Source organism: Ochotona curzoniae, unplaced genomic scaffold, assembly GCF_017591425.1.
Source record: "Ochotona curzoniae isolate NIBS_2020 unplaced genomic scaffold, NIBS_Ocur_1.0 scaffold_3835, whole genome shotgun sequence".
Taxonomy (NCBI): domain Eukaryota; kingdom Metazoa; phylum Chordata; class Mammalia; order Lagomorpha; family Ochotonidae; genus Ochotona; species Ochotona curzoniae.
Window position 1 is genome coordinate 21,627,374 of NW_024467114.1, and position 25,559 is coordinate 21,652,932.

At 46.9% G+C, this 25,559-nt stretch overlaps 1 protein-coding gene across 2 annotated transcripts in view; it reads right to left on the reverse strand.

Moving 5' to 3' along the window:
• The window catches only part of BMPER (BMP binding endothelial regulator), a 231,678-nt gene extending 207,633 nt beyond the window's left edge, over positions 1 to 24,045 (reverse strand). Inside the window, exons 1-2 of one of the 2 annotated variants that reach the window (XM_040964857.1) lie at positions 23,759 to 24,035; positions 22,652 to 22,737 (exon numbers count right to left, since the gene is read on the reverse strand). In XM_040964857.1, coding sequence (XP_040820791.1) covers positions 22,652 to 22,737; positions 23,759 to 23,891 — 219 coding nt within the window. In that variant the 5' untranslated portion in view covers positions 23,892 to 24,035. Of the gene's footprint in view, positions 1 to 22,651; positions 22,738 to 23,758 lie in introns of both variants that reach the window. The other variant, XM_040964855.1, reaches the window with a different exon arrangement.
• Positions 24,046 to 25,559: the final 1,514 nt, after the last annotated feature.

Sequence of the window (25,559 nt, forward strand, 5' to 3'; positions counted from 1 at the left end):
TTTTTATACCTTTCCAGTTAAATTCCTTTTAACTATGGAGAGCATAATGGGATCGATTCGGGGCACTGCACTCCACAGGCCAGGAGGATCTCCAACAAGGACGTGCATGGGGCTTTCCAGGGCCTTGAGACACGGCACAGAGCTGGCCATTGGCCAACTGGAGGAAGGAAGATGGTAAGACTAAGGACTTAAAAAATAACAAAATAAGAACGACTTCTTTGGGAGGTTAGTGTCATGCCTTATGGAAAGGGGTGTCCAGAGCTACTATTTTGAGGGTCCCTTTTCCTGATTCATCATAGAAGCTGGGATTTTTGGTTTTAAAAGAAGGACTATTGGCCCCTTTCAAATGACACACATGCGGGATTCTCTGCCAAACAGGAGTGTGTTCAACCATAGACACTGAACGTTTAGAGCTTGCTGACAACTGCTGGTGGCAGCATCACTTCCCCAACCCGATGGGTGCTGGAGGGTTGTCACTTTCGAGACCAGCATCTGACTCCTGTCTGGATCACAATGACCCTACTCAGAACCCCCCCACCCGCCCCTGATTCCTGTGGGACAACACAAGCTGTGTGGTGTACAGAATGGAAGATTTTTCGCGGACTGTCCAGACAAAGCCCGCACACATGCTGTTGGGAGTTACAAAAATAACCTGATCTTGACAAGCACGTGGAGACGGCATCCTGGGGAACAGACAGGGTGGAGGGGCTGCTCGAAGCCCATCTGTCATTTTGACAAAGTAACTTTCTGGTCACCAGCGAGACACTTGTAAAGACATCTGCACAATGGGGCCGGGAGCGCCAGCAGCCTCAGCACCTTCCAAAGGTGCTCGCTCCTGGGACAGAAGGGCGGCCAGCTTACACCTGCGTGCTGTAGCCTTGCCTCCTGGTGCTAGTAAGAGTAGAGATGCCTCCAGCGATAGGGCGCTCTGGGCCCATGGCTGTCATCACATTGCTGCTCGTTACAGAGCAAGGAACTTTCAGACTGACCTGGAAATGCCAGCATCAACCAGCAGCTCATCTGATAGCCTTCCTGGGCTAAGGTCGGTCCGGCTCGCTCACCAGGGCTGTGAGCAGACTCTCCCAAGGGCCACAGGAGGAAGTGGAGATGCCACAGATCGATTTCATAGATTTAGAATGTATTATCGATCTACCAGCTTCCTTTTTCAAACTCATGGAAGCCACCAACTTCTAAGCGGCATACCATCTATTTCCCAAGATGCAGTTGTTAGAAAGAAAGGTGGCATACCATGAAAGTGCTTACCCTAAAATATCATTGACTTGCAGCGTGTTGCTAAGGAAATTCACAACCTATGCCCTACTTTTTAAAGGAAAAAGTCAGCCAGGATTGCCTTTGAAAGTTACTTTTAACAAAGGTTTCATCATGAAACAGCTTCTCAGAAGATCTAACATCAAAAATAAGACGAAAGTGTCAACAGAAAAAAAAAAAAGCAGCTTTTAGCAGACATGACATTGGGCTATGAACCTGGACTTTTCTGCTGGTTCATCCTTTACACTGTACAACTCAGAGCTAGCTGACTAAAACATCCATGAATTTGTTCAACAAACATTTTTCGAGCCCCTGCTCTGGGCCAGGCATCCTGCCAGTTTTGGCAGGGAACAGAAAATATGAATCAGACACATTTTCTGCCCTAGAAGAGCTTCCATTCCAACAGGCAGAGAAGGCCAGAGCCTGTGCAGAGACCAAGCATGGCACATGCTGCACAGAGAATGGCAAGAAGGGCTGGCCACCAGCGGGCAGAAGTTGACAGTCACGATGCCAGACTCCATGGCTACTGACCGCCTGAGAGCATGCGAAGCACCCCGGATGCCTTAGCCACTCCATGGGCCACTGAGTGGGCCTTCGCAGCACTCTGTTACACAGTTATCTCACCGACACAGAATCTGACCTACATACGTCATCCCCAGGGGACTGCACAGCCCACAAATGGCCCTCCTTCCAGCAGGAGGTTTCCCAGGGCAACAGCGGGAGGAATTGAAAGCAGAAAAGTGGTGTGTCTGATATGCAGAAGATGCTTACTGTGTGTGATGTTTACTTGCTCTGTAAAACCGTGACACTGAACACATCTTGTCAGTCTCTTGTCTACACAGGTAACAGCATACAGAATAAAAAAATCCCAAATCTGAAACTTGTGGGGTCTTGACATGTGCTAGGAAATATCACACTTGGGGCCTGCCTTGTGGTATACTGGGTTAAGATGCTGCCTGCAAGGCCCGGCGCCATAGCATAGCAGCTAAAGTGCTCACCTTGAACACGCCAGGATCCCATATGGGCACCGGTTCTAATCCCGGCAGCTCCACTCCCCATCCAGCTCCCTGCCTGTGGCCTAGGAAGGCAGTCAAGGATGGTCCAAAGCTTTGGGACCCTGCACCTGCATGGGAGACCACAAAGGGCTCCTCCTGGCTTCAGACTGGCGCAGCTCTAGCTACTGCGGACGCTTGGGGAGTAAACGATTGGATGGAAGATCTTCCTCTCTGTCACTCCTCCTCTCTGTATATCTGCCTTTCCAATAAAAATGAATAAAATCTTTTTTTAAAAAAAATAAAGTTGCTGCCTGCAGTGCTGACATCCCATAAAGGCACCAGTTCAATTCCCATCTGCTTCACCTCCAACCCAGTTCCCTGCTTATGTGCCTGGGAAAGCAGCAGAGGACAACCCAATTCTTTGGGCCCCTGCAGTCATGGCTCCTGGCTTTTCTGGATCCAGCTCCAATGTTACAGCCAGTGGGGAGTAAACCAGTCAATGGAAGACCCCTCTTTGCTTCTGCTTCTCCCTCCTCTCTCTGTAACTCTGCTTTTCAATAAATAAATAAAAACCTAAAAATAAACAAACAAAAAAAGAAATATAACACATGACTCCTGTGATGGGTCACAGTCCAATACTGTATGAAATTATCTTCAGGAAATGCATAAAAGGCATACACGATGCATGAAGGAAGTCTGTATTCAGATGTAGGGCCCATTCCCAAGGTATTATATTATGTTTATGTGCATATTCCTAAATCTGAAAAAAAATGTACACTCTCCTGGTTTCAAACACTTGTGATAGGGAAGCTTCAGCTATAATATGTTTTGTAGAAAATGTTAGATAATGACATACTAGACTTTTCTATTTCAACACCCACTGATTACCATACAATCTATATGCAGTATGAACACAACATCTATTTTCACATTATTGTTCACTGTGACAGATTTTCCTATTTCCGTGTATTCCAATAATTTTCCCACCATCAAACATGCGACACACAGTAGTGTGAGCTATGAAAGAGGCAAGTTCTCCTAACAACAAAAACAGAGCCTAAAGTAGAACAGAAACTTCTAATTCATTTGGGAGACAGAAACAAGTTTGATCCCCAAATGATCACATGAAAACATTAAGCCAATGGCACAGACTCACTCAACAGTGAGTGGGCTGGCCTGGATGAGCTCTGTGCTGTTCCAGGCCCTGGCATGATGTGAGCACAAGGAACATCACATCCTCCTAGAGCTGAGTCTGAAGCAGGCGAAGACATTTCACACACACGTGTGCAGGGTCAGGCCCTGGTGTGGGCTCCGCTGAAAATGAAGCAGAGAAGGGAGCAGAATCACTGGGTAAGGTGCCACTGGGGAGAACGGTCAGCAATGACCTTCCCACAAGAAAACATTTAATTCAGAGACCTGAGTGAAGAAAGGAGAAGCATGTCGCAGGTTCAGGAAAGGGCAAATGTGAACATACTATGGACACATGGATCTAGCAAGGAGGCCAGGAGAACTGCTGGACAGGCAAGAAAGCCGGATGCTTTGGGAGGTGAGGGGGGAAGTCAGATGCGCCACCAGGAGCCATAACAGGCGGGGCCTGATGCACCGTGCTTGTTCTTCAGACCTGATTCCCAATAAGATGAGCATCCACTGAAGAGTTGGTCTCAACCAAGTGGTATCATCTGAGACTTTTCAATGGACACTGGCTGACCCTACAAAATGATCCTAAAGCCAGCCTGGTCGTGGAAGTAGTCAGACACACTTGTAAAATTTTGCTGTCAAGCTTTGCTAACACTTCAACACAAGATACAAGAGAACTGGGAATCAAAGTACCATAGTAGATGACTTGAGACAAATGGAGCAATGGAGCTGACATCACAGCTGGAAAGGACTAAGTTCTAGGGAAGGCTGAGATCCAGTGCTGTTTTGGGGCCACTGAAGTTCGAGATCCTGGTGAACCAACCAGACATCCCAGCGGAGATGTGGAACAGACACGTGGACCTAACTGGGGCGCTGGCAATATGAATGTGGGAACTATCCTGAGGCAGTGGATCCAAGCCATGGATGAGCACAAATGGGGAATACGTCTCAATTGATTGCTGGGGCCTGCAGTCTTTAAACACTGAGAAGACAAGGAAGATCCAGGGGAAAAAAAGTCAGAGAGAGAAGCCAAATGAACTGAATTTTTATCAGTCCATCACACAGACACTGAGAGCTGCATACATTAAGTTCTTACAAAAACACAGACACATACGCAGGTGTGTGGTGCACAACTAGTCACCCTCAATGACCAATGTGATTACACTGACTCAGTGGCCACCAGGGGTCATCTGCTGACATCTCCCACTGCACCTGGCACTTGGGCATCAAGACATTCCAGGGCAGCACAGTTGCTGCCCTCTGAGGGCTCACAAGAGAAGGCTATCTTGGCCACTGCTGGGCTTTTCCCATGCCCATTGCTAGTAACTACCAGGCCTACCAACCTATATCTCTTAGGGTACAGATTAAGTAAGAATTCTCATGGGCTGAAGTGTAGAGAACACCAAGGGAAAGGTCAAGAGCCAAAAATCCCAAAGCAGAGGGATCAGCAGCACCAGATGTTAATGCCCACATCAAGATAAGTATTAAAGCTTGAGGGGGTGAAGGAGCTGTTGTGGCAGAGCAGGTTAAGTTGCTGCTTGCTACCCTGGAATCCAGGGCTGACCTGAGTCTTGGGTGATCAGCTTCTGACTTATCTTCCTGCTAGTGTGCCTGGGAAGGCAGAGGATGATGGTCCAGGTGCTAGGGTTTCTACCACCCTTGTGAGAGAACTGGATGGAGTTACAGGTGCCTGGCTTTGGTCCAGTCGAGATTTGTCTGCTGCAGTGCCTGGGGAGTATACTAGAATTAACAGATGAAAGACATCTCTCTCAATCTTTCTCCCTCTCTCTGTGCATGTGTCTTGTGTGTGTGTGTGTGTCCCTTTCTTTGTCATTTTTTTTTTCAGACTAAATATACCTTTTTCAAAACTTGAGGGCAGGCATTAAGCACAGTACAGATTCTACCTGGGATGCCCACGTCTCATGAATTTGAGTCCTGGTTCCACTTCTGAGTCCAGCTTCCTGCCGATGTGCACCTTGGGAAGCAGCAGATGATGGCTCCAGAAATGGCTCCAGAAATTCCTGACACATACATGAGAGACATGGACTGGCTTCCGAAGTCCTTGCTTCAATCTTGTCATCATGGGCCCTGGCCAGAAAATGGAAGCTATCTCTCTCTCTCTCTCTCTTTCTCTATCTCTCTCTCTCTCCTCCTTCCTCCTCCCCTCCCCTCTGCCTTTAGAAAAAATAAAATAAATTTTCAAAGATGAAGTGCGAAGGGCCAGCACCATGGCTTTGTGGATCAATCCTCCACCTGCATCACCAGCATCTCATATGGGCGCTGCCTTGAGTCCCCGCAGCTCCATTTCTGATCTGCTCCCTCCTATAACCTGGGGACACAACAGAGGATAACTCAGCTGGATCCCTGCACCCATGTGGGAGAGCCAGAAGTTTTTGGCTCCTAGTTTTGGATTGGTTCCACTCCGGCCACTGTGGTCATTTGGAGAATGAACCAATAGATGGAAGATTTCTCTCTATGCATCTCTCCTTTCTGTGTAAATCTGCCTCTCAAATAATAATAAATGATAAATCTTAAAAAGAAAGAATAGATGGGAGTGAAAGAATATTAAACACCAGGAATAACAGAAAGAAAGGAAAGTGGAAACATCTCTCAATTTATCATGTTCCTTTCCAATTATGCTAAGTCCTAAAGCTAAAATTCTGGGATGAATTGAATCAGCGAGTTGGTTGCTGATTCCCAAAAGCATGGCTCAAAGCTGTGACAGAGGCAAGCATCTCCAGCTGGACACAAGGAGTTCAGCAAGAACCTGCACTTGCAGGAACCAGCCAGGAAGCTGGGGAGGCCAGGACCCCACAACCTACTCAGGCTCTGTCTGCAAGAGTGAGCAGAGGCCTGTGGGGGAACAGAGGCTGGCAACATTCCTTTTGCAACTTCTCTGTCGCTTCCACCTAATGCTGCCTTTCCCACATCTTTGAAGACTAATGTTAAAGTTTTCCCTGAACATTCTATTTGCTAGGTTAAATTCTATCAGCACATCAAACTTTAGTGAAAAAAATATTTACTGAACTCCCACCTAAGCACTTGACACTGCTCTAAGCTGGCCCTTTAGTGATCCCCAACAATCCTTCCCTTGACCCTTTAATTATGACCACAAATGGCTCTCTACCGCATCACCCCACTTTGGCTTGGATCAGGGAACACAATGAGGCACATGGGACCCCACACATCCAGTCCCCCATGCTGTGTGTAGGCAGGAAAGCTATCCTGTTATAATGCCTGTTTGTACATTTCCATCTCAGGCTGAAACCAAGCATTACAACTCCAGCCTGGGAAAAACAAAGACACAAAACTTGGGGAGCAATGACATCATACAAACCTTGGGCTAATAACACAGAAAGAAAATAACACGGTGAAAATTAATAATGATAGAGATGAAAGGGGGGAAACAATGGAATAACAGTGTGCCAGGCTTTTTTTTTTTAAAAAAGAAAAAAGGTCCCCATTAAAAGTAAGGGAAGCTGTGTGGCAATATGACCCAAAATATATGAAGAGAAATGGGTCAGAAGCTGGTGGGCTTGACTTTGCACTCTCCCCAAATGGGGAAAGGCAGGTTTAGCCAGAACGAAGCAAACCATAGCAAAGAGAAAACAACTGAACCATTTTTCCAAAATGGTTCTACTCTGGACAAGGCAACATCCCTCCCAGGCGTAAGTTGCCCACAGTAGTTTCATAGAAGGATTGCGGGGCTGGCCCTTGGCAATTCATCGCCTGCCTCGCCTCTAGTTCCTCCAGATGCGGCTGGATCCCACCAGGTCAGCCATAAAATCTCGGCTGTTTGGGTCAAATTGCTACGTCTAGTTGGCTCAGGCCAAAGAAGCAACAAACAGAGGTTGTATTAACTCCATTCTGCAGCTGCTGCCCATCGTAGAAAGACCGCAGGGAACAGAGTGTATCCCTCAAGGAACCCATGCCGTGGAAAGGCTGGCAGCAAGCCAGCAGGTCCGCCTGTCCCACTCAGAGGCCTACCCAGATCTGTTGAGAACATAATGTTCATGGGAGTTCTCTGCTGAGTGAGTCTCTCATCGGCCCCAATGGGTTAGGAAGCATTTTCTAGAAGATATCTCTACCCAGGGTGAGACAGGATTCTCCTACTTGTAGTCCCAACTTCTGCCAATTTGTGCCATGATCTTTGCTGTGCTTTAATGTACGGTGCAGCAATGATCTCAACTTCCAAAAGTATTTCTTGAAAAAGTTGGCCCAATCTCACAAGGGTAGTTTGAAAGTCAGACTTGTCCCCAGTTTACCAACAGACTATTCATAAACTATGCATCTAGACTTAGAAGCTTGCAAGGTGCTATTCTGGGTGCTTTAAGGGACTATGAGAACAGTTACATATTATTCCTGTCCTGAAGAAGCATTAAGTCCAGTAGGGGAGCTAAGTACTTAAACAATAAACTCGGGGGTAGATAGAACTAAGGTTTATAACGAAAATATTCAGCATAGGACCCAGGGAGGTGACCTAGCATCTAAGGGTCTTTGCCTTAAACATGCCGGGATGCCATATGGGTGATGATTTTAATCCCAGGAGCCCCGCTTCCCATCCCCCTCCCTGCTTGTGGCCTGGGAAGGTAGTCGAGGATGGCCCAAAGCCTTGGGACCCTGCACCCATGTGAGAGACCCAGAAAGAAGTTCCTGGCTTCAGATCAGCTCAGCTCTGGCCATTGCAGTCACTTGGGGAGTTAATCATCGGACAGAAGATCTTCCTCTCTGTCTCTCCTCCTTTCTATACATCTGACTTTGCAGTAAAAATAAATAAATCTTTTTGTAAAAGTATTCAACATAAACGCTTCAAAGAAGGATTAATTCTGGCGGTTTAATTAGAAGAGGTTTGACAAAAGATGACAGGAAAAGCAAAATGAGCATTTCAATAATAACAACAACCAATGCACAACACAGTTGTGTAAAACTTTACAAACTTACAATATTGTGTAAATAAGAGTAAGTTTCTCTATCAGTAACAAAATTTGAGTGACAACTAACTACCATCTTTCCAATAAACTTCATTTGGGAAAAGTCTTTCAAAAATTGACCTGTGCATAAAATCCATTAGAAGAATTTATTAAAAATGGAGATTTTCTGATCTCTGAAGTAGGACATGGGAAATCTGCATTTGTAGACACCCTCCCCAATACATTAAAATCCTAGGGCCATCACTGCTGTTGTTAGAGGAGACTGATAACAAAATTCTTACCACCAACTTGTTCACACTGGGAGAGAAGACAGGTGGTTGAAACGGACATGTGAGAGGGACGATGCAGTCGAAGCTGTCGGGGCCAGATCACAGTGAATCGTCTGCTACTGCTCACCGGTGTTCAAAAGGCAATTCTAGGGTCCCTGACACCTGTGAAGAACTACGGCCTTCGTCACACATCCACACTTTCAGACTAGTAATAAAAGATAGTGCACAAACTAAAATCATCATCCAAAAGTTATATGAAATGCACACCTGTACAGATGGATAAATATATGAAACTCAGCACCCTCAAAGAATTCTAGGTTGATCTGGTGAATTATATATACATGCATCTTTTACATACAGTATATATAATGTATTCATTACAGCTAGTCAATTTATCTGCATAAGCTAATCAATTCTCAAAGAAATCTGAAGCAATAAAAGATGTCTAACTTCAAAAGTTTCTGGAACATAATTTAATCTGTGTGTTCAGGGAAAATAATATTTCTCCCACCTTGTAGCGCCTCAGGACATCATTAACGTGAATGCTCGGTAAACATGTACCGAATTTAATAACCATCAATCAATCATGTTTCCTTGTTTAGTCCTGCAAAGCAATTCCCACATGTCCTGCAGAGTGCTACCATGTACACCCCCACTAGGCTGAGTGAGTTTTCCTCCTGGCCTCCCTTGGCCCCCCATCCTCAGATATCCTGCCCTTGAACTCTGAGCGACGGGGCTCACTGATTGAAAGACATTTCATTACACCACCACATTTTACTCTTACTTCATCAACCTGCCATAAATTCACTCTGAAAAGTAAAGACTTCTTGGCTCAGGCACCTGGCAACAACCTGTTGGGATGAAGATCTTCCTTAAAATGTCTAACGGCACCGAATGTGTACTTTGGGTTGAAGTGAATGGAATTGCTGTTTTCTCGGCAGTCTGTTTCAACACGGATCTAGATCAAGAATGTTACAAAGTCAGGGAGTCTGAGATCTCTCTACCATGGCCAACTAGCACGAAAAGTAGTTTAAGAAAATGTTTCTTTGCCATAGCACAGAATACAGATGACATGAAACAGAAAAAAAAAAATTTTTTTAATCAGTCCCAACTATTACTTCTCACACACGTGCACCCATGGAGGCAAACGAAGCCATGACCGGCCGGTACATGCATTTTCAGCACATCCCAACAGGGTGAAGGAAGGGCTGGTTCCCCCAGAGAAGTCAAAGACAGGCGTCTGCCCCTCCCCCGAGTCAGCTCTTCCCCCAAGTCCTGACCTGAGTCACCTCTTTAGGGACAAGGAATTTCGTCTGTGTGCTAATGGGGCTCCAGCTGACCTCGGGTGGGTCCCCTTGGGCACCAGAATCATTGTTTCACATGTGCTTGAAAACAGGAAATCAGCACAACTCCAGTCTCATAAACACAGGCCCCTAACAATTCTGACACGGCAGCTCCCCGGTTGGACAATGTCTGATTTATCCCTCATGTCCTCTCTTTCAGGAAAGTAATGCCCCTCTAATAACAAAACCTCTGCTGGGGAATCTCTTGATGCTACTGCTTTTATGCCGGAAATCCACTAAGCGGGAGCCACCCAGCAGGCAGTTCAGAGAGTTCTGAGCAGCAATGGAAGAGAAGAAGGCAGTCAAATGTGGCCAAGGAGGCTCTTGGAGAATCAAGTGAGGAAGCCACCAGCCAGAGACACAACACAGGGAGAGACTTCGATATCTTAGTGCAGGATTGTTCTGTTCAATTAGAAAATAAAATAGAAAATGAATCCGACGGTACTTGATTTTCTTAAATAAGATGCCATCAAATTACTTACTCACGGAAAGAGACCAGTAAAGGGCTAAAGAAATCCTAATGTTATTGCTACAGGGCATAAATCGGGTTCAAAGAGGGGAATCTAGGAAGATAGCTTTAAAAAAAAAAGTTAAAGGAGAATGAGGGGGAAAAGAAGACAGGGTGGGCATTTAGTAGCATGGTTAAGATAGCTCAGGGAAGCCTGCTCCGCATCAGAGACTCTGGCCTGGAGTCCTCCCCCACCCACCCTGCTCCTGATTTGCTCTTCCTGCTCAGGCAGTATGCATTAGTTGAAGCACTCAAGCTCTTGCCATCCAGGTGGGAACTAGCCTGGGCTCCCAGCTCTTGCTTTTGGCCAGGCCCAGCACAGTGAGCACAAGCACTTTGGGAATGGCCCTGTGGATGGAAGATGTCTATCTCTGTCTTTCAAGAAACAGCTGAACAGGTAAGTAAAGAACATTGAGACAAGTTTGACACTGAGACCCAAAGCAAAGGGAGCACAGTTTCAGCTTCTCCTGCCTCCCCACCACGGGCCAGGCTGGCTTCAAGTTCCTCTGGCCCCCCACACAGGGCCAGGAAAACCAGGACTTGAGCAGGAGGAGCCTATAGCACCGGCTGCTCTGGAAAACCATTTGGCCAAAGTCTAAGTCCTTGACCAAGAACACATGAGATATTTTGATAAGTCGTACAAGTTGATGATCACCATCTTCCTTCTTCTCGTTTCACCATCATGCTCTTTGAAGTGGCTCCTCGGGGGGCACTCTCACAGATGTGCCTTTTTCATGGTGATTCCAGAAGCAGGCCTTGTGGGGACATTCTGTGGCTAGTGAAGGGGCAGCCAATCACCTCTCTTCTCCCCCGCCCCGCCACTCTCTCTTCTCTTACTGAGTTATCTGTGTGAAACCTTACAATTGCTAGACAGGTTCCAGATCTTTGAACTTCACACTTGGCAGATCTTGGGTTAGGTACCACCCCTAACCTAACATTTTTAAAATAAGAAAGAGAAAAAGCTCATTACATTGCATGACATGTACATACAATGAGGCCTTTGTCCTTAAAAGAAAAACATAATTTTTAACAGAGTCAGCTTCCAGAAGCCAAAGGAGCTAACATCCAAGACCTAATATAAACATGAAGGCTGGTGTCAAGATTTTGGAGTTAGCCTCACGGAAAGGGGGCTGGAAGTGACTGGGGAAGTGCCAGTTATGAGGATCACGAGCCGCTTTTCATTGTGACTTTGGAAAATACAAGTAAGACAGTCCCAGGCCTCCGCTCCCTGTACACTCCCTTCTAGTCACCAGACTTCAGCTTCTAATGGCAGGACGGAAGGCTCCTCTTATCACAAGTATAGGAGGTCTTCATGTCCAATGCAATTTACATTGCATCCGACGGGGAAAGGGGACTTTTGGAAGGATTATTTAGGATGTCTTTCACAGAGGAGGGTGACCTTCTGGGACACACACTCTCTGGAAGAGTCATGTTTTGGAACTTGGAGTTCCACCCTGGGGGGAGGGGAGGGGAGGGGAGTTCTCCCGAGTGTTAACCCAAACTATAAACAGGAAACTGCAGTCTACCTCCCACTCAAGTCCCAAGGTTGTGGACTCTTAGCTGAAACGATGGGGCCATCGGAGATGACAGTGGCAATGCTGTTATCCTTCAGGCGCTCACATCTTACAGGGGTAGGGAACATCTGGCCCATATAGCCCGTGGGCCATACAAGGTCCACAAAATTATTTATTCTGGTCCTGCAAAGGCAACTGCAGGCAAGACTCACAATTCAATGAATGCATAGCAGGCAATTTTTTAGGTTGATAATTTTGCATGGTCCACAAACAACATTACAAATATCCAAATGGCTCTTGGCAAAGAAAAGGTTCCCCACTGCTTCTGGAACATGAAGCTGACCAAGTAACTGCACTGGGAGGTAGAACACGCTGCCAGAGAATCAGCAGCATGCTCCTAGAGCAGTGACATGATGGCCGGTCCCAGGCAGACAAAGCTGACGAATCTGTAAGGTTCGTGTAACCGAACCCAAGCACCCCAATTCATTTATGCCTGCCTCTGCAGGATGCGATCCCACCCACAGTTAGGCAGAAGGGCCTGCTCTCCTGAGAAGCAGGACACTGCACTGTGCATGTCACAGGGCATAGAGATGTCAGGAACAGGAGCCCAATCAATCACAGACATTTATGCTTTCCCCATGGCCCTCCCTGACTCCACACCAAGTGCCCCTGGGTCTTTCTGTGCAGACAACCATGGAAAGACATAGATCAAGCAGCTGAACCATGGGAGTTGAAAAACAAAGGAGCAACCCTCCTCACTAAGACCCAAATAGCACATCGGACTTCCATCTTTGGTCTGTTTCCCCCCTTTTTTTTTTAACTTTTTGTTTATGTTTATTTGAAAGGCAGATTTACAGAGAGAAGGAGAACCAGAGAGAAAGATCTTCCATCTGCTGATTCACTCCCCAAATGTCCACAGTGGTCAGAGCTGAGCAGATCCAAAGCCAGGAGCCAGGAGCTTCTTCCAGGTCTCCCATGTGGGTACAGGGTCCCAAGGCCTTGCAGCATCCTTCACTGCTTTCCCAAGCCATTAGCTAGATTGAAATGGAGTGACTGGGACATAAACTAGCATCCATATGGGATGCTGGTGGTTGAAAGTGGAGGATTAGCTAATTGAGCCATCATGTCAGACCCATATTTCCATCTTTGATCAAAAGGAACCTCAGCTCTCTCTTCTAAAGTTCCACTGCCCACCCTGAGAAACTCAAGAGTGAATATTGTTTATAGGTGCTGAGAGTAAACTGTGTTAGAAACGGCTCATGGACTCACTTCCTGGAAGAATCACATGGGCAGAAAGGCATTCAGACAGTGAGAGCAGATGTCCTCTCAAGGTACTCACACACACAGCTTGTGTTTTGACTCACACAGCCTGTGATTCCAACTCTCCAGCTTCCTCTGTGCACGTGGGAGGCAGCAGAGGACCGTGCAAGCACATGGGTCCCTGCTATCCATGTAGGAGACCTGGATGGAGTTCCTGGCTGCTGCCTTCAGCCTGACCTAGCTCCTGCATTCTGTGAGTCACCCAGTAGATGGAAGATCTCTCAGTACCTGGCCATCTCCACCTTTGTGCCTTCCACATAAAGTCAAAATAAATTGTAAAAACTCATAAATATTAAAAGAAAAATATGTTAATCTTACTTTTACAAGTAAATAACATTTAAATAAAGAGTTGCATTAATGTGGTTTATTGAATGAGTTTTTGCAAATCTCACTGCATTTTTAACTCACTTGCAATTCCCCAGGAACACACACCCTGGTAACTGGCCCAGTATGCCAATGAAGGCAAGCGGGGGAGCAAGGTGCCTGTTCCATGGTGCACAACGGCCATGCTGCCAAGTGTAGGGGGAGACCTGAGCCCATAAATTCTGACACAAAGGTCCATACCACACAACTATATTTCACTGAAAAAATTAGCACTAAAATTTCACAAAAAAGCTTTCTACCTAAACATCTAAATTTTAAGATATTAATTATACAATATTTAAAGCATGGTTAATAGTTTAATAGAGCCAACTTTAAAGTTTATAATACTAAGATTTTATATTAGCCAGATACTTTTATATTGTTGCTCTTATTACTAATTAAAAAAAAAAGCCTCAATGTGGCTTGGTCCATTTTATATTCAACTGTAGAAACATTCCAACAATATTTGGGGAAAAAAAGGCCTGTTACTTCAATCCATAAAATTAGTTTTGTTTTGGTACCTTTTAAAATTTGATGTGCTATTTATATATTCATATTTGCTAAGATCTTTTAAAAATCAAAGTTTGGAAAATTTATGATTTTGGCATTAAAGTGTTCAAAACTCCTACAGCAATCTTAGCTTTGGATTTCTGACAAGTGGGGTCCCACCAAATTCCATTTATGCACAAATCAATTCAATTCCATGTGCAAATGTGTAGCAGCTACTTGGGAGGCAGGCAACACTGTTCACTGCTTCCAGTAGTCCAAGGCAGCAATGATTTTCTTCTAGAACCTTGAACCAATGACCCAGCACAATGGTTTAATTGTCTAAATTCTCTCCTGCAAGTACCAAGATCCCATATGGGTGCCGGTTCTTGTCCCAGCAGTCCCACTTTCATTGCAGTTCCCTGCTTGTGGCCAGGGAAAGCAGTCAAGAACAACCCAAAGCCTTGGGACCCTGCACCAGCATAGGAGACCCAGAAGATGCTCCTGACTTCTGGCTTCAGATTGGCTCAGCTCCAGCCATTGCAGCCATTTCAGGAAGTGAACCAGCAGATGGGTGATCTTCTTCTCTGTCTCTCCTTCTCTCTGTAAATCTGCCTTTCAAGTAAAAATAAATAAATCTTTTTTAAAAAATTTAAAAAGGATCTGCAACCAGAGACGCTTCAATAGTTAGCAGTGGTTGTCTTTTTTAAATATTTTTTTCCTTGGCCTGTGCTAACCTTGTTCTCTCTCTGCCTCTGTAAATATTTCTCAATATGTTCTTCAATAGGTTTCTCCTTTTCTATCCTTCTTCTAAATGTAACTCTTCTTCTAGTGAATTCCACTTTTTTTTAAGATTTATTTTTATTGGAAAGTCAGGTATACAAAGAGAAGAGACTGATAGTAAGATAGCTTAGCTGATCTGAAGCCAGTTGCCAGGAACCTGTTCCAGGTCTCCCATGCAGGTGCAGGGTCCCACGACTTTGGGCCATCCTTGACTGCTTTCCCAGGCCACATGCAGGGAGCTGGATGGGAAGCGGGATGCTGGGATTAGAACTGGTGCCCATGTGGGATCCCAGGCGTGCAAGGCAAGTTTAGCTGTTAGGGTACCACACTGAACCCACCCCAGGCTTTTTTCTTTAAGTTTCAATTTTCATTGCTTCGCAAGTGAAACAGATCAATGATATTCAAAGTTCCCAAGTTGACTTCCTTGCAGTTGATGCATTGCAGTCCTCTAGTCCTGCTTTCTCCGATAAAGTCGAGCTGCACACTTGCCAGAGCTCACTGGACTTTTTGACTCAGAAGGCCTGTGAAACTCACCTCATCGAGTCTAAACTCATCATCACCAACCTACACCCTTCACCTCCCAAAATGCCCTTTCTTTCCGCTCGCCCTATGTCTCACCTCCACCATTTATTTTATCTTCACATACTATCAACTTGGATTTTCAAATGTTCCCGTGAACCTAGAGGTGCTCAAAATCACAACACATTTTTTAAAGATAAGCTATCAAATTTGGGGTAACATCTAAAATGTGTGCTGCAAGGAAGCATACATGCTACGATAATACCTGCCAGACTGAACTTGCCAAATGGATCAGGCCACAGTGGAGTATCTCTGCGCCTATAAGGAGAGAGATGCCTTCATTCTACTTCTAATCGCCCACCTCTGCTCCAGGCCACTGCTTTTTCTGACCATATCACAACCCTGTAGTCTCTTACCATTCTCTAAATCCCTCGAACAAAAGCTCACAAAAGCCTTTATTTAAAGCATACCTAACTGTGTCACGTATCCATGCAAAAATATAGGCTGGTTCTTACCAAGCCATGACCAGAACTGATCTTGCTACTGTATTCAAAAGCTACTCTCCCATCCACCTGCTCCTATGGGCACACTGGATGTCACTATTATCACACACCTCTTCTGTGTGTTCCCTCCAGGGAAGTCTTGCCTGGACCATCTCTTCTCATCAGGACCCCAGACAACACATGTCAGAACTCATCTACAACACCTGAGTTCAGAGGTTTAAATCCATTACAGCGCTTCTCCGTCAATCCTATACAACTTATGCATGTGCTGTCCCCATCTTGAGGCTGGCTGTCAGATAACTGTCTTTGCAAGGCACCCCACCAGCACAATGCTTCAAACACAAAAGAAAGGCTAGAAGGAATCAAGTAAAATAGAAGTGGGGTGAGGTGTGGAAAGAAGGAAGGAACAATAATATTATTGTATTTATAACCTGCTATCCCTAAGTGCCTTGCACAGCATTTTACAGAATTAGAATTGAGAATCAACAGGTCTTAAAATATATGCCCGGCTCATTTGCTGATCTCAACCAAGTTCAACAAGCACACTTGACCTCTCAGTGCCTTGATAGGTGGTGTTATTCATATACTTTCAAAGCACAAAGGATCTGATATACTTCCTCGGTTAAAAGAGCCACAGAAGAGGGTGTGAAAAACTGATATCCTCCATTCACACTGATTCAACAAATTCTTCTGAACTGGCTTTATTGTCCATTGTTTCTGCCTTGCCCTACTCTCCTGCCATCCCCAGTTCTGCTGTACTATTTGTTTTCCCAACCCGAGAAAGAACTCTCTTCCCCCTGGCATTCTTTCCTCCACTGAAGACACAGGTGACTGCAGATGCCCATGCTAAAGAACCAGGGTGGCAAAACTGAACGAGTACTTGCTTGAAAAGGGAAGGGGCTGTAGAAGGGGAGCAACGAGAAAGGAGGCAGCAAAAAAACACACTCAAGTCTGGAACGGGGTCGAGAGACTTCCACAAGGAGGGCCAGGAAAATCCCCATGATGCCAGAGCACTAGGCAGTTTTTCCAGAATCGCATTGCTCCCAAGTCCCAACTCTATTCCTCTGCCAATAAAAGTACAAGTGAAGGTGACCCCACAGGCGCAGAGATGTAAATACTCTGCAAAAAGGAGGCCCCTCTTCCATGGAAAGATTTTTCTTTTCTTTTTTTAACGTTTAATAGAGAGTGACGGGGAAAACTTAACACCAGGGCACACACAGAATCCTAGACCAGTAAGGAAGCAGCACGAATCAGCTCGGTCCAAGTCTGGAAGGACAGAAAAACTCACCGAGCATTACTGAAGTAAGATCAGTGATGATGGGTGAGCTGGGCACCATCATCCCTTCCTGATGAACTTTCGTATCCTGTTCCATAAGATGAAATGAGAAGTCAATGAAGAGCAGTGGCCTCTGGGTAACGCCTGCACCCTGCATCACGTGGACTAGGTTCAAGTCCCAGCTCTGCTCCTCATTCCAGCTTCCTGCCAACATGCACGTGGCACACCAGCAGGTGACAGTTCAAGTGGTTGAGTCTCTGCCACCCACACGGATGCCCAGCTTTAGTTCCTGGATTCTAGCTTTGGTCTGGCCCAGCCCCAGCTACTGGAGGCAACTGTGTAGTGAACCAGCAGACAGATCATTTGAGCACAACCCCACCCACAAACCACACCCCCTCTCATTCTCTGGTTATCTTTCAAATGACATCTATATATTTTTTAAGACAGTAGAAAGATCATTATAAACAATAACAATAAAAATGCATTCCAGAATATTTATACGCCAAGCCATGGGTCCAGACTTAAGTGCTGTACATCTTCTTTAATTCTCAAAGCAACTCCGTGAGTTGGACATTATTATGAACTCTTCAGATAAGGAGAACGAGGCGTGGAAAAGGGAAGCAACTGTCACAACTCAGGCATCAGTTAAGATTTGAACCTAGCCTTGTCTGGTGCCTGGGCCAAGCTCCTTACCAAAACGATCTGATGCCAGCCAAAGCCTGGGCCTCCTTTTGAAGGGCTTTCAAAATTCCAGACTTGGTTTGTGTTACAAAATCAATCTAACTCTCCCCCAAAGAGAGGCCCTGTTATCAGCCTGAGGAGGTTGAAACTACTCTCCAAGAGCTGTGAAGGCTTCTGTACACATTTTTAGGTAGGAAACAAATAGCTCTAGTGGAGAAACAACCAACTTCACCAACTTCAGTTTTGTCTCTGAAGAATTGTGTGGCATCCGGAGATCTGTGCTGGCTCTCTTAGCCTGAGGAAAAGGCAAACAAAAATAATTTGTGAACCTGACAGCACAATTCTAGAAACTGGCTGTCTTCCTCTCAAACCATTCTTTTATAATGTAAGATTTGTTTTTTGCTGTTGTTTGTTTGAAAGAGAGATTTGCATAAAGGGAGAAAAAGAGAGAGAGAGAGCTTCCTTCACTGGTTCATTCCCCAAACGGCCAGACTGGCCAGAGATGAGCTAATCCAAAGCCAGGAGCCAGGAACTTCTCCCAGGTCTCTCATGTGAGTACAGGATGTCAGGCACTTGAGCCATCCTCCGCTGCTTTCCCAAGCCATAAGCAGGAAATCAGATTGGAAGTGGAGCAGCTGGGACATGAATCAGTGCCCATGTCTGCTGGCACCACAATCTGAGGCTTAGCCTACTGTACCACAGTACCTAGCCCCAGGTACCTTATTGACATGCAATGGGCCCCATCACCTTCTAGACAATGTTAATCAATCAAAAAGTCATTTGATTCCCTAATGAGTATGTAACATTTAGAAAGAAACAAAAAGAACAGGAAATTAAGTGTGCAATGGTACCTAGATTTTCAAATTTGCACCAAAGTTAACTTACCTTCGAATTCTATTTTTTCCACGAATGTTTTTGCAGTAGCCTTGTTTGTGCACATACCAAGAGCAGTATCTTTCTGAACACATCTGGACTAATTTACATCTCTTCCACAACCTGCCTCACCACACACACACACACACACACACACACACACACACACACACACACAGAGGAACTGAACTGACTCCTGATGCAACATTATCTCTCTCATTCTCACACATATGCCTAACACTTGCTCAGATAATGGACATCTAGTCTCCAGCCAGCTAATTTGAACAACAAAAAACATGAGGATTTTGTGGAGATAAGGCATCCGTGAGAAGCTAAGATGCTGAGAGCTACTTGTTCCAGCGATAGAGGAATTTTCTGTGTGTGATTAAAAAAGTGGAAGCCCAGCAGACAAAGTCTGCTCTGTTTTCACTATTTGGTTGGCTCCAAGATAGGTGGGGCCCTGCTTCTTGTAACACTGAATTTCACATTGCTTTTTATGAGCGAAGGGTCCATTTCGACATTGCACCTCTGGATTTAAAAGAGGAAATTTCAACCTCAGAATAATGTTTTTCGCTGAACAAAGTGTATGCCAAACTAAGCTCTGACTTCTGGTTTTCTGAATCCTGGCCTCCACCGTTTTCTCAGGTTTCCAGGACTGGACCGAACACACTAGCATCGACAATTTCCTCCGATGCTGTGTCTAAAGGGAAAGGGGCTGCGGAGGGTGAGGACCACTTCTCAGCAGGCAGAGAACTGTTTCAGGTGCATTGATATCCGTGTGGATGGCTCTTACTGTACTGTCTCCCAAGGCATTATGAAGATAACAATACTAGCAAGCAGGAGGGGTTGGGGAGAATCGCACAAAACTGTAGGAAGTCCAATCTCTGCTCCAGGCCATGCTGAAGGAGCCAGTGTTTGGCTTTTTCACTAAAAATAGAGCAGGTGCACCTTTACCCTAAACAGCCATCCAGCCATCAGACTTTAGCACCGGACTTTGACTCCTCACCACCTGTGTAGAAGATGAAGCAAGGCTCTCTGGCCCTTACACTGCTGAACAGAATTCATTCCCAGCTAGCAAGTAGGTTGTTCTTGTACTGTGGCCGGCTGTGGCAAGATGCGCAGGTCCAGGCAGACCATGACGAGACTCAAATCATCTAGTTCTGCCTGCAGTGGTCACTGTGCCCAGTGTCACTCTGAAGATGAGCACAGTAGTGAGCTAGTTCCGATTCTGTAGGCTTTATCAAGCTGTGACACTGAGCCACCGTTTTCCTTCCTACTGCTAACATGTTACATTTTTTTAAAGCATACACTGAGGTTGGTTTCTTGTTTTTTTTTAAGTGCATATTCTGAACTATGGTATGAGTTTATGCTTATCCTAAGGTAGCTTTCTGCCTAAAGCCTGCACTGACACAAACTAAACACTACTGTGGTCTTTACCCAAAGCACAGCTGAGGCTGTTCCACATGCTCTTAATATGCATACATCATATCAGCCCTTGACTAACACTCCCTGCAGGTCAAGTAAAATCAAAACAAGATTTTTCCTTCTATATAACATGATTACCAAATTAAAGAACCAAACTCCTCAAAGACACACACACAAAAAGAGATAATGACTCTAAGAATAAGAAAACATGAAAGCCATGTTCACAGTCTATTTTCTCACTGCTTCTTTTTGGCATCCACTTAACAAATCACCCATTTCTCATGAGCATAGGCATGTGTTCCCAACACAGACAGGACCAAGTAGCAGCACTAATTTTAGACATCGAAGCCTTCATAAGCTACTCAGCCTCCTCCTCTCCAAACCACAGGTAAAACCCCTCCAGGATTTTTGTGAGGATTAAAAGAAATTATACAGGCTTAGAAAAATGACTGGTGAATAAAAAGTGTTCTACCTCATGTTGCTATGGTTAAAATCAACAGCATGCCATACGTGGTCACCTCCCAGGCTAAGGATCAAAATGGAAGTGGCCCGTAGGCCATCGAGTGTGGTCTGAAACCCCAAGAGTGCAGTGGATGCTGCAGAAACGTACAAGAGTACTTACCCAGACCAAAATGGTTGCGTACCTATCCTGACTCAACTTTAGTAAGACATGACACGTGGAAGCGACAGCGAGTGTGACAACTCGGCATCACAGCCTCAAACCCCTTGTAAAGGCATTGATGACACATCCCTGATCCTTGCAGCCCAGGAAAGAAAGCTGTCAGGGACCCGCTGTATAACGGAGAACCCTTGCCTCAGTGCCAGGGATTTCTGACAGGACCCACTGAACGCAGATGCTGCCACATGATAGCAAACTTTAATTGTCAAAGACTTACACGCACCTAATACCTTTGTGAACTTCCTCAATACTTCTTGTCAATAAATGCTATTCCCACTCGAATTTCTTTCCTTTCCTGATTTATCCTTTATCTTTTTAATGGCAGGATTCTGATGTACATTTTCTTATTGCTAAACCCTCTACTCTCAGAATAAAGCAGTATTCCCACCAGGGTAGGAGTACAGCAAAGAAAATGCTGTGTAGAAGGGTTTTCATAACGGTATTTGGGAACAGTCTACAAAGCTCAAACTGTATATTTAAACTTCATAAATAGTAACACTGCCAACAAGAAAAACAGTATTTTCATATGTGGTGCTCTCAGCACATTTAAATATTACTCGGTCAGGATGGCTGAAATCTTTAGAGGTTAACATAAAATAATTCACTCGTATTATAAAGAAAACGAAAGGTTATACACACACACACACACACACACAACAGAATTTGTGAATAGATACATGATTTAGGATTTAAATTCAAAAGCTTCTTTTCCAACATGTTTGCTAGTAAAAGATCATTAATATACCAACTCATAAATGAAATTTAAAGAATCCCTGGCTCTCTTAGCTTTTTCTCTTGCTTTTATCAGTCAGTAAAATATATGGTCTGAGGAGGCATGGTACATTTTCACTAGCTTCTGCTGATTTTCTTCGGAAACTGATAACCATTTGATAAGGCATTCACCTTCACCCAGACCTCATTTGGTAACACTGACCTGATCCCTCACCTTGGAGAAAAGTTGGCTCGGCTTTCACATCAAGACGAGGGACCACTCCTGCCGATCCCAGCAGGTCCGTCCTGGTGGTCACTCTGAGCTTTGCTTTTAACTGCCTCACCTATTTCCAGTAGGGTTCTGTGTTGTGCAGTTATTAATCAGGTCTGCCAAAAGTGATGGGTACAAAAGCTCTTGGAAGCAAAAATGTTGCCCGTGGTGGGTCTATGTTTCATCTCAAAAACTTTTACTCATGTAACTGAATCTCCCTCAAGTGGTAACCTCCTGGCCTTAACATTACCTCGTAAGCTAAAATAATTTAAAAATAAATCATGGCTTTAAGTCGACCAGCCAGTGCAAGTGTTAATAAACCAAGCCTCTGGCTGCTCAGGGTTATCTGTGTCTGTCATGGCTAGAACTGTCCTGGTGGGCCCAGGAAGCCTGCACTTGAGACCTCAGTAAAGATGTTCACCACCACATCCGGCCCCTGGACTTGTCCTTCGTGGCGGGCATCTCTTGTGGTCACAAAAAGCTTTATCCCTGACCTGGACCGGATGACAATACCAGGGCCGCAGCGCCTGTGATCTGTCGGGGACAGCCACTGCCAGGAAGAGACATGGCATGCTGCTGCCCTTTGCAGCATGGCAATGACACACAGAAGTCCACGGTAAGTTCACTTCTAAGGTCATGATGTCAAGAAATCCCCAGCCTCATAAAACGGAAACCGCCACAGAGCAGCCTGATTGAATTCAGTGCTTTTGGAATGATTCAAAGCAAAGCGTCAGACCTGGCTTGTGCTGTGAGAGGGCGTAAGGGGCGTGCAGGTCACCTGCTCTCCGCACTTACCAAGCAGATACACACGATGCAGGGGTTGTCAGTGATAAACGGGATCTGGAGGACTTCACCTTCATTTTCACATTTGGCAACAGAACCTGAAAGGAGCCAACAATGCTTTTTTTTTCCCCCTTCCATGACATACAACTTAGTGACATTATCACAAAATTCAAGATTTTTACACTAATCCTTCGAGAAAGGTCTACCTAAATTCCACAAATTCTTCATGAGTTTTAAATGAACAAACTCACCAAAAACAAGTTTCTGTCATTGTGTAATTCCTACTTAGCTATATAGCTAAACTTAAAAAAAAAATCAACTAATTTATAGGAAGATTTTCTATTTTCCAATGGCTTAAGCAGTTCTGAGCCGTTCGCTGCATTTCTCGTTCTCTCCTTAGCATTTCAGTTGAACACACTCCCTCCAGACTCAGAGATCCCTATCTTAGGGAAGATGTTTAATGTGAACAAAATTCACGGATGTGTCCACAAACAGGCCTAACAAACAGGTCTGCCTGCCCCGGGCTGGTGCGCATTTCGGAAACGCAATCTTCCTTGCTTTCTCTTAGAAACTGCCGCCACAGTTTCTTTTCTGCACCAGGTGTCAGCAAAGTATGTCCTTCGGAAGAGCGGCCGAGGTCTTCACCTACCTGAAAACGCATCCTTGTTAGCGCCTGCCCAGCTCCCCTGCCCTTCCTTACACTCAAGGTCTGCAAAGCTGGGGCGTCGGGAAGCACTCCCTCCGCACTTTGGCAACCTGGGAGCTCACCGGAAAATGTGCGGGAAACTGCGCAGATTTTTTTTTTCTTAGTTGTATAGGAAGGAAGAGATTAAAATAAGTGCTGAGGGAAATATGAAAAACAAGGGAATTTCTAAAATCCGAAATAAAAGTGTGTGTTCTGTCCGCATGAAGCCCATAGCCAAGGCACCCTTTCCCAGCCCACCCCTTACTCCTCCGCTGTGCGCTCCGCTTCATCCCCAATGCCCCGAGATAGGCAGGCGCCAAGGTGCGCACTCCCCACCCTCGGTGCCATCCCCGGGGTCTGCCAGCGTCTCCTCTCCCAGGTATCAGACCCGCGTCCCGGAGGGTCCTTGCCTCCGCCCCTCACCGCCGACCTACCTGTCAAGAAGGAGGAAGCCAGAGACATGGGGACCCCGGAGCAATTGAGCAGCAGCAGGACGCAGCAGGTAATCCCCGGCGAGCGCCGGCGGGGACGCTCAGCCAGAGCCCTGACGCCGGGGAACCAGAGCATCGTCACCTGGAGGGAATCCCGGGCGACTGCAGGTCCCGCGCCGCCGCCTCAGCTCGGCTGCCGCCGCGAGCAGTCAAAAAGGACTCTCGGCCGGCGCGTCGGGAGACAGTCGGCGGCGGCGGAGGGAGGCGGGCGCCCGGGCGCGGGGGAGGGGGCGCGGGGGCGGGCGGGAGGCGCGGCGAGGGGGTGGGGGGCGCCCCCGGAGGAGGGGTCCTGCGGCCGGGCTCCTCCAATGCGGCGTTTTTTTTTTTGAAAGCAGTGTGGCTCGCCGCGGCGGAGTCGGCAGCCCTTCCCTACGGGAGAGGGGGCCAGGCGCGGGGGGCTGTCGGAGAGAAGCTGCGGCGCTGCGGACCGCGCACCAGCCGAGCGGCGACCGCCGGCGCCCGATGCAGCTGCTGCTCCGGGCGCGGGAGCTGCCGCCGCGTCCTCGATCGCTGCGCTCCCACCTCCCGCCGGCCCTGTGCCCAGCCGGCGCGCGCGCTCGCTCCGGCGCCCAAGTCCCGGGCTCCCAGGTCGCTCCGACCCCGGGATCCACTGCTGCCGGCCGGACCCAGGAGGGAGTGTGGGACCCCCGCGCCGGGAGCGCGTCGTGTACTGGTGTGCAGCGGGTTCTCCAGCACCTCCCGGGAGGCTGCCCGCCCCGGGCGTTCGCGGATCGCTGCTGGGAGGGTGCGTCTCCACCGCCTGGCGCGCCGCCTCCTCCCTTTCCTGGGAGAGCCCTCCCCGCCCACGGGGGATGCCGCGGCGCCCACGCCCCTGTGTCCCAAGCCCAGGAGCCAGCGGCACGCGGGGCGCTCCCGGGTGCTCCTGCTGTGGGAAGGGATTCCTGCCCCGCACAAGCAAACCCCCGACTTTACACGCGCCGCCGCTCTCCCCTCAGGCAGGGCGCGACCTCACACTTCCCAAGCCAGGGGCGCAAGAGGTCGGTGTGGCGTGCTTTCGTGTCTGGTCCTACGCTAGGGAAGGCACAAGTCTGAGCGACGCGCAAGGTCCATTAACAAACGCATGGGGGCAAATGCCTTTCGCTCGTAAAAAGTGGAACCGTCGCTCCAAGACTCCTCCCTTCCAATCTCGGGCTGACGGGGGCGGGGTGGTGCTGTTTGACTAACCATTCATTCACCCGCGAAACACGCAAAGGGGAGGGACCCGCTCAGCTGCCGAAATCGGGTTGGGCCGCCACCGGAGGCCCCAGCAGCACGCTGTGCGGTCTTGGTTGCACCCTTGTCGCCAGGGCTGCTACGACGTCGCTAGGGGCATCTGGTCCTGTAATCCCCAAAGCACCACCGTGGCACCACTTCTAAGGGATGCGACGGAGGAGAGAGGAGTTGTGTAACGTCCTTATGAAGGTGTAGGGTGGCATGAGGATGCATGGCAGGCAGTGGGAGCTGATGGACCCCGTTTATGCCGTGTCCTCCCCGGCAGGGTGAAAGGCAAGTTACCGACGTGCCACTCTGTCCAGACCCCAGTCACCCGGGCGGGTCCAACAGCGAATCCCGCACCAGCTAAGCTTTTGCCACCTCTCCCTTCCCTCTGCGCTCCCCACCAAGAGAGATCCAAAATGCAGGAGCACGAGTTATAGAACCTATACCTTTGCTGACACATTTCGTCTCCTTTTCCTGCGTTTTTGGCTGTTTATTTGTTTTCCTTTTCCCGAGTGGTTTCCAGGCT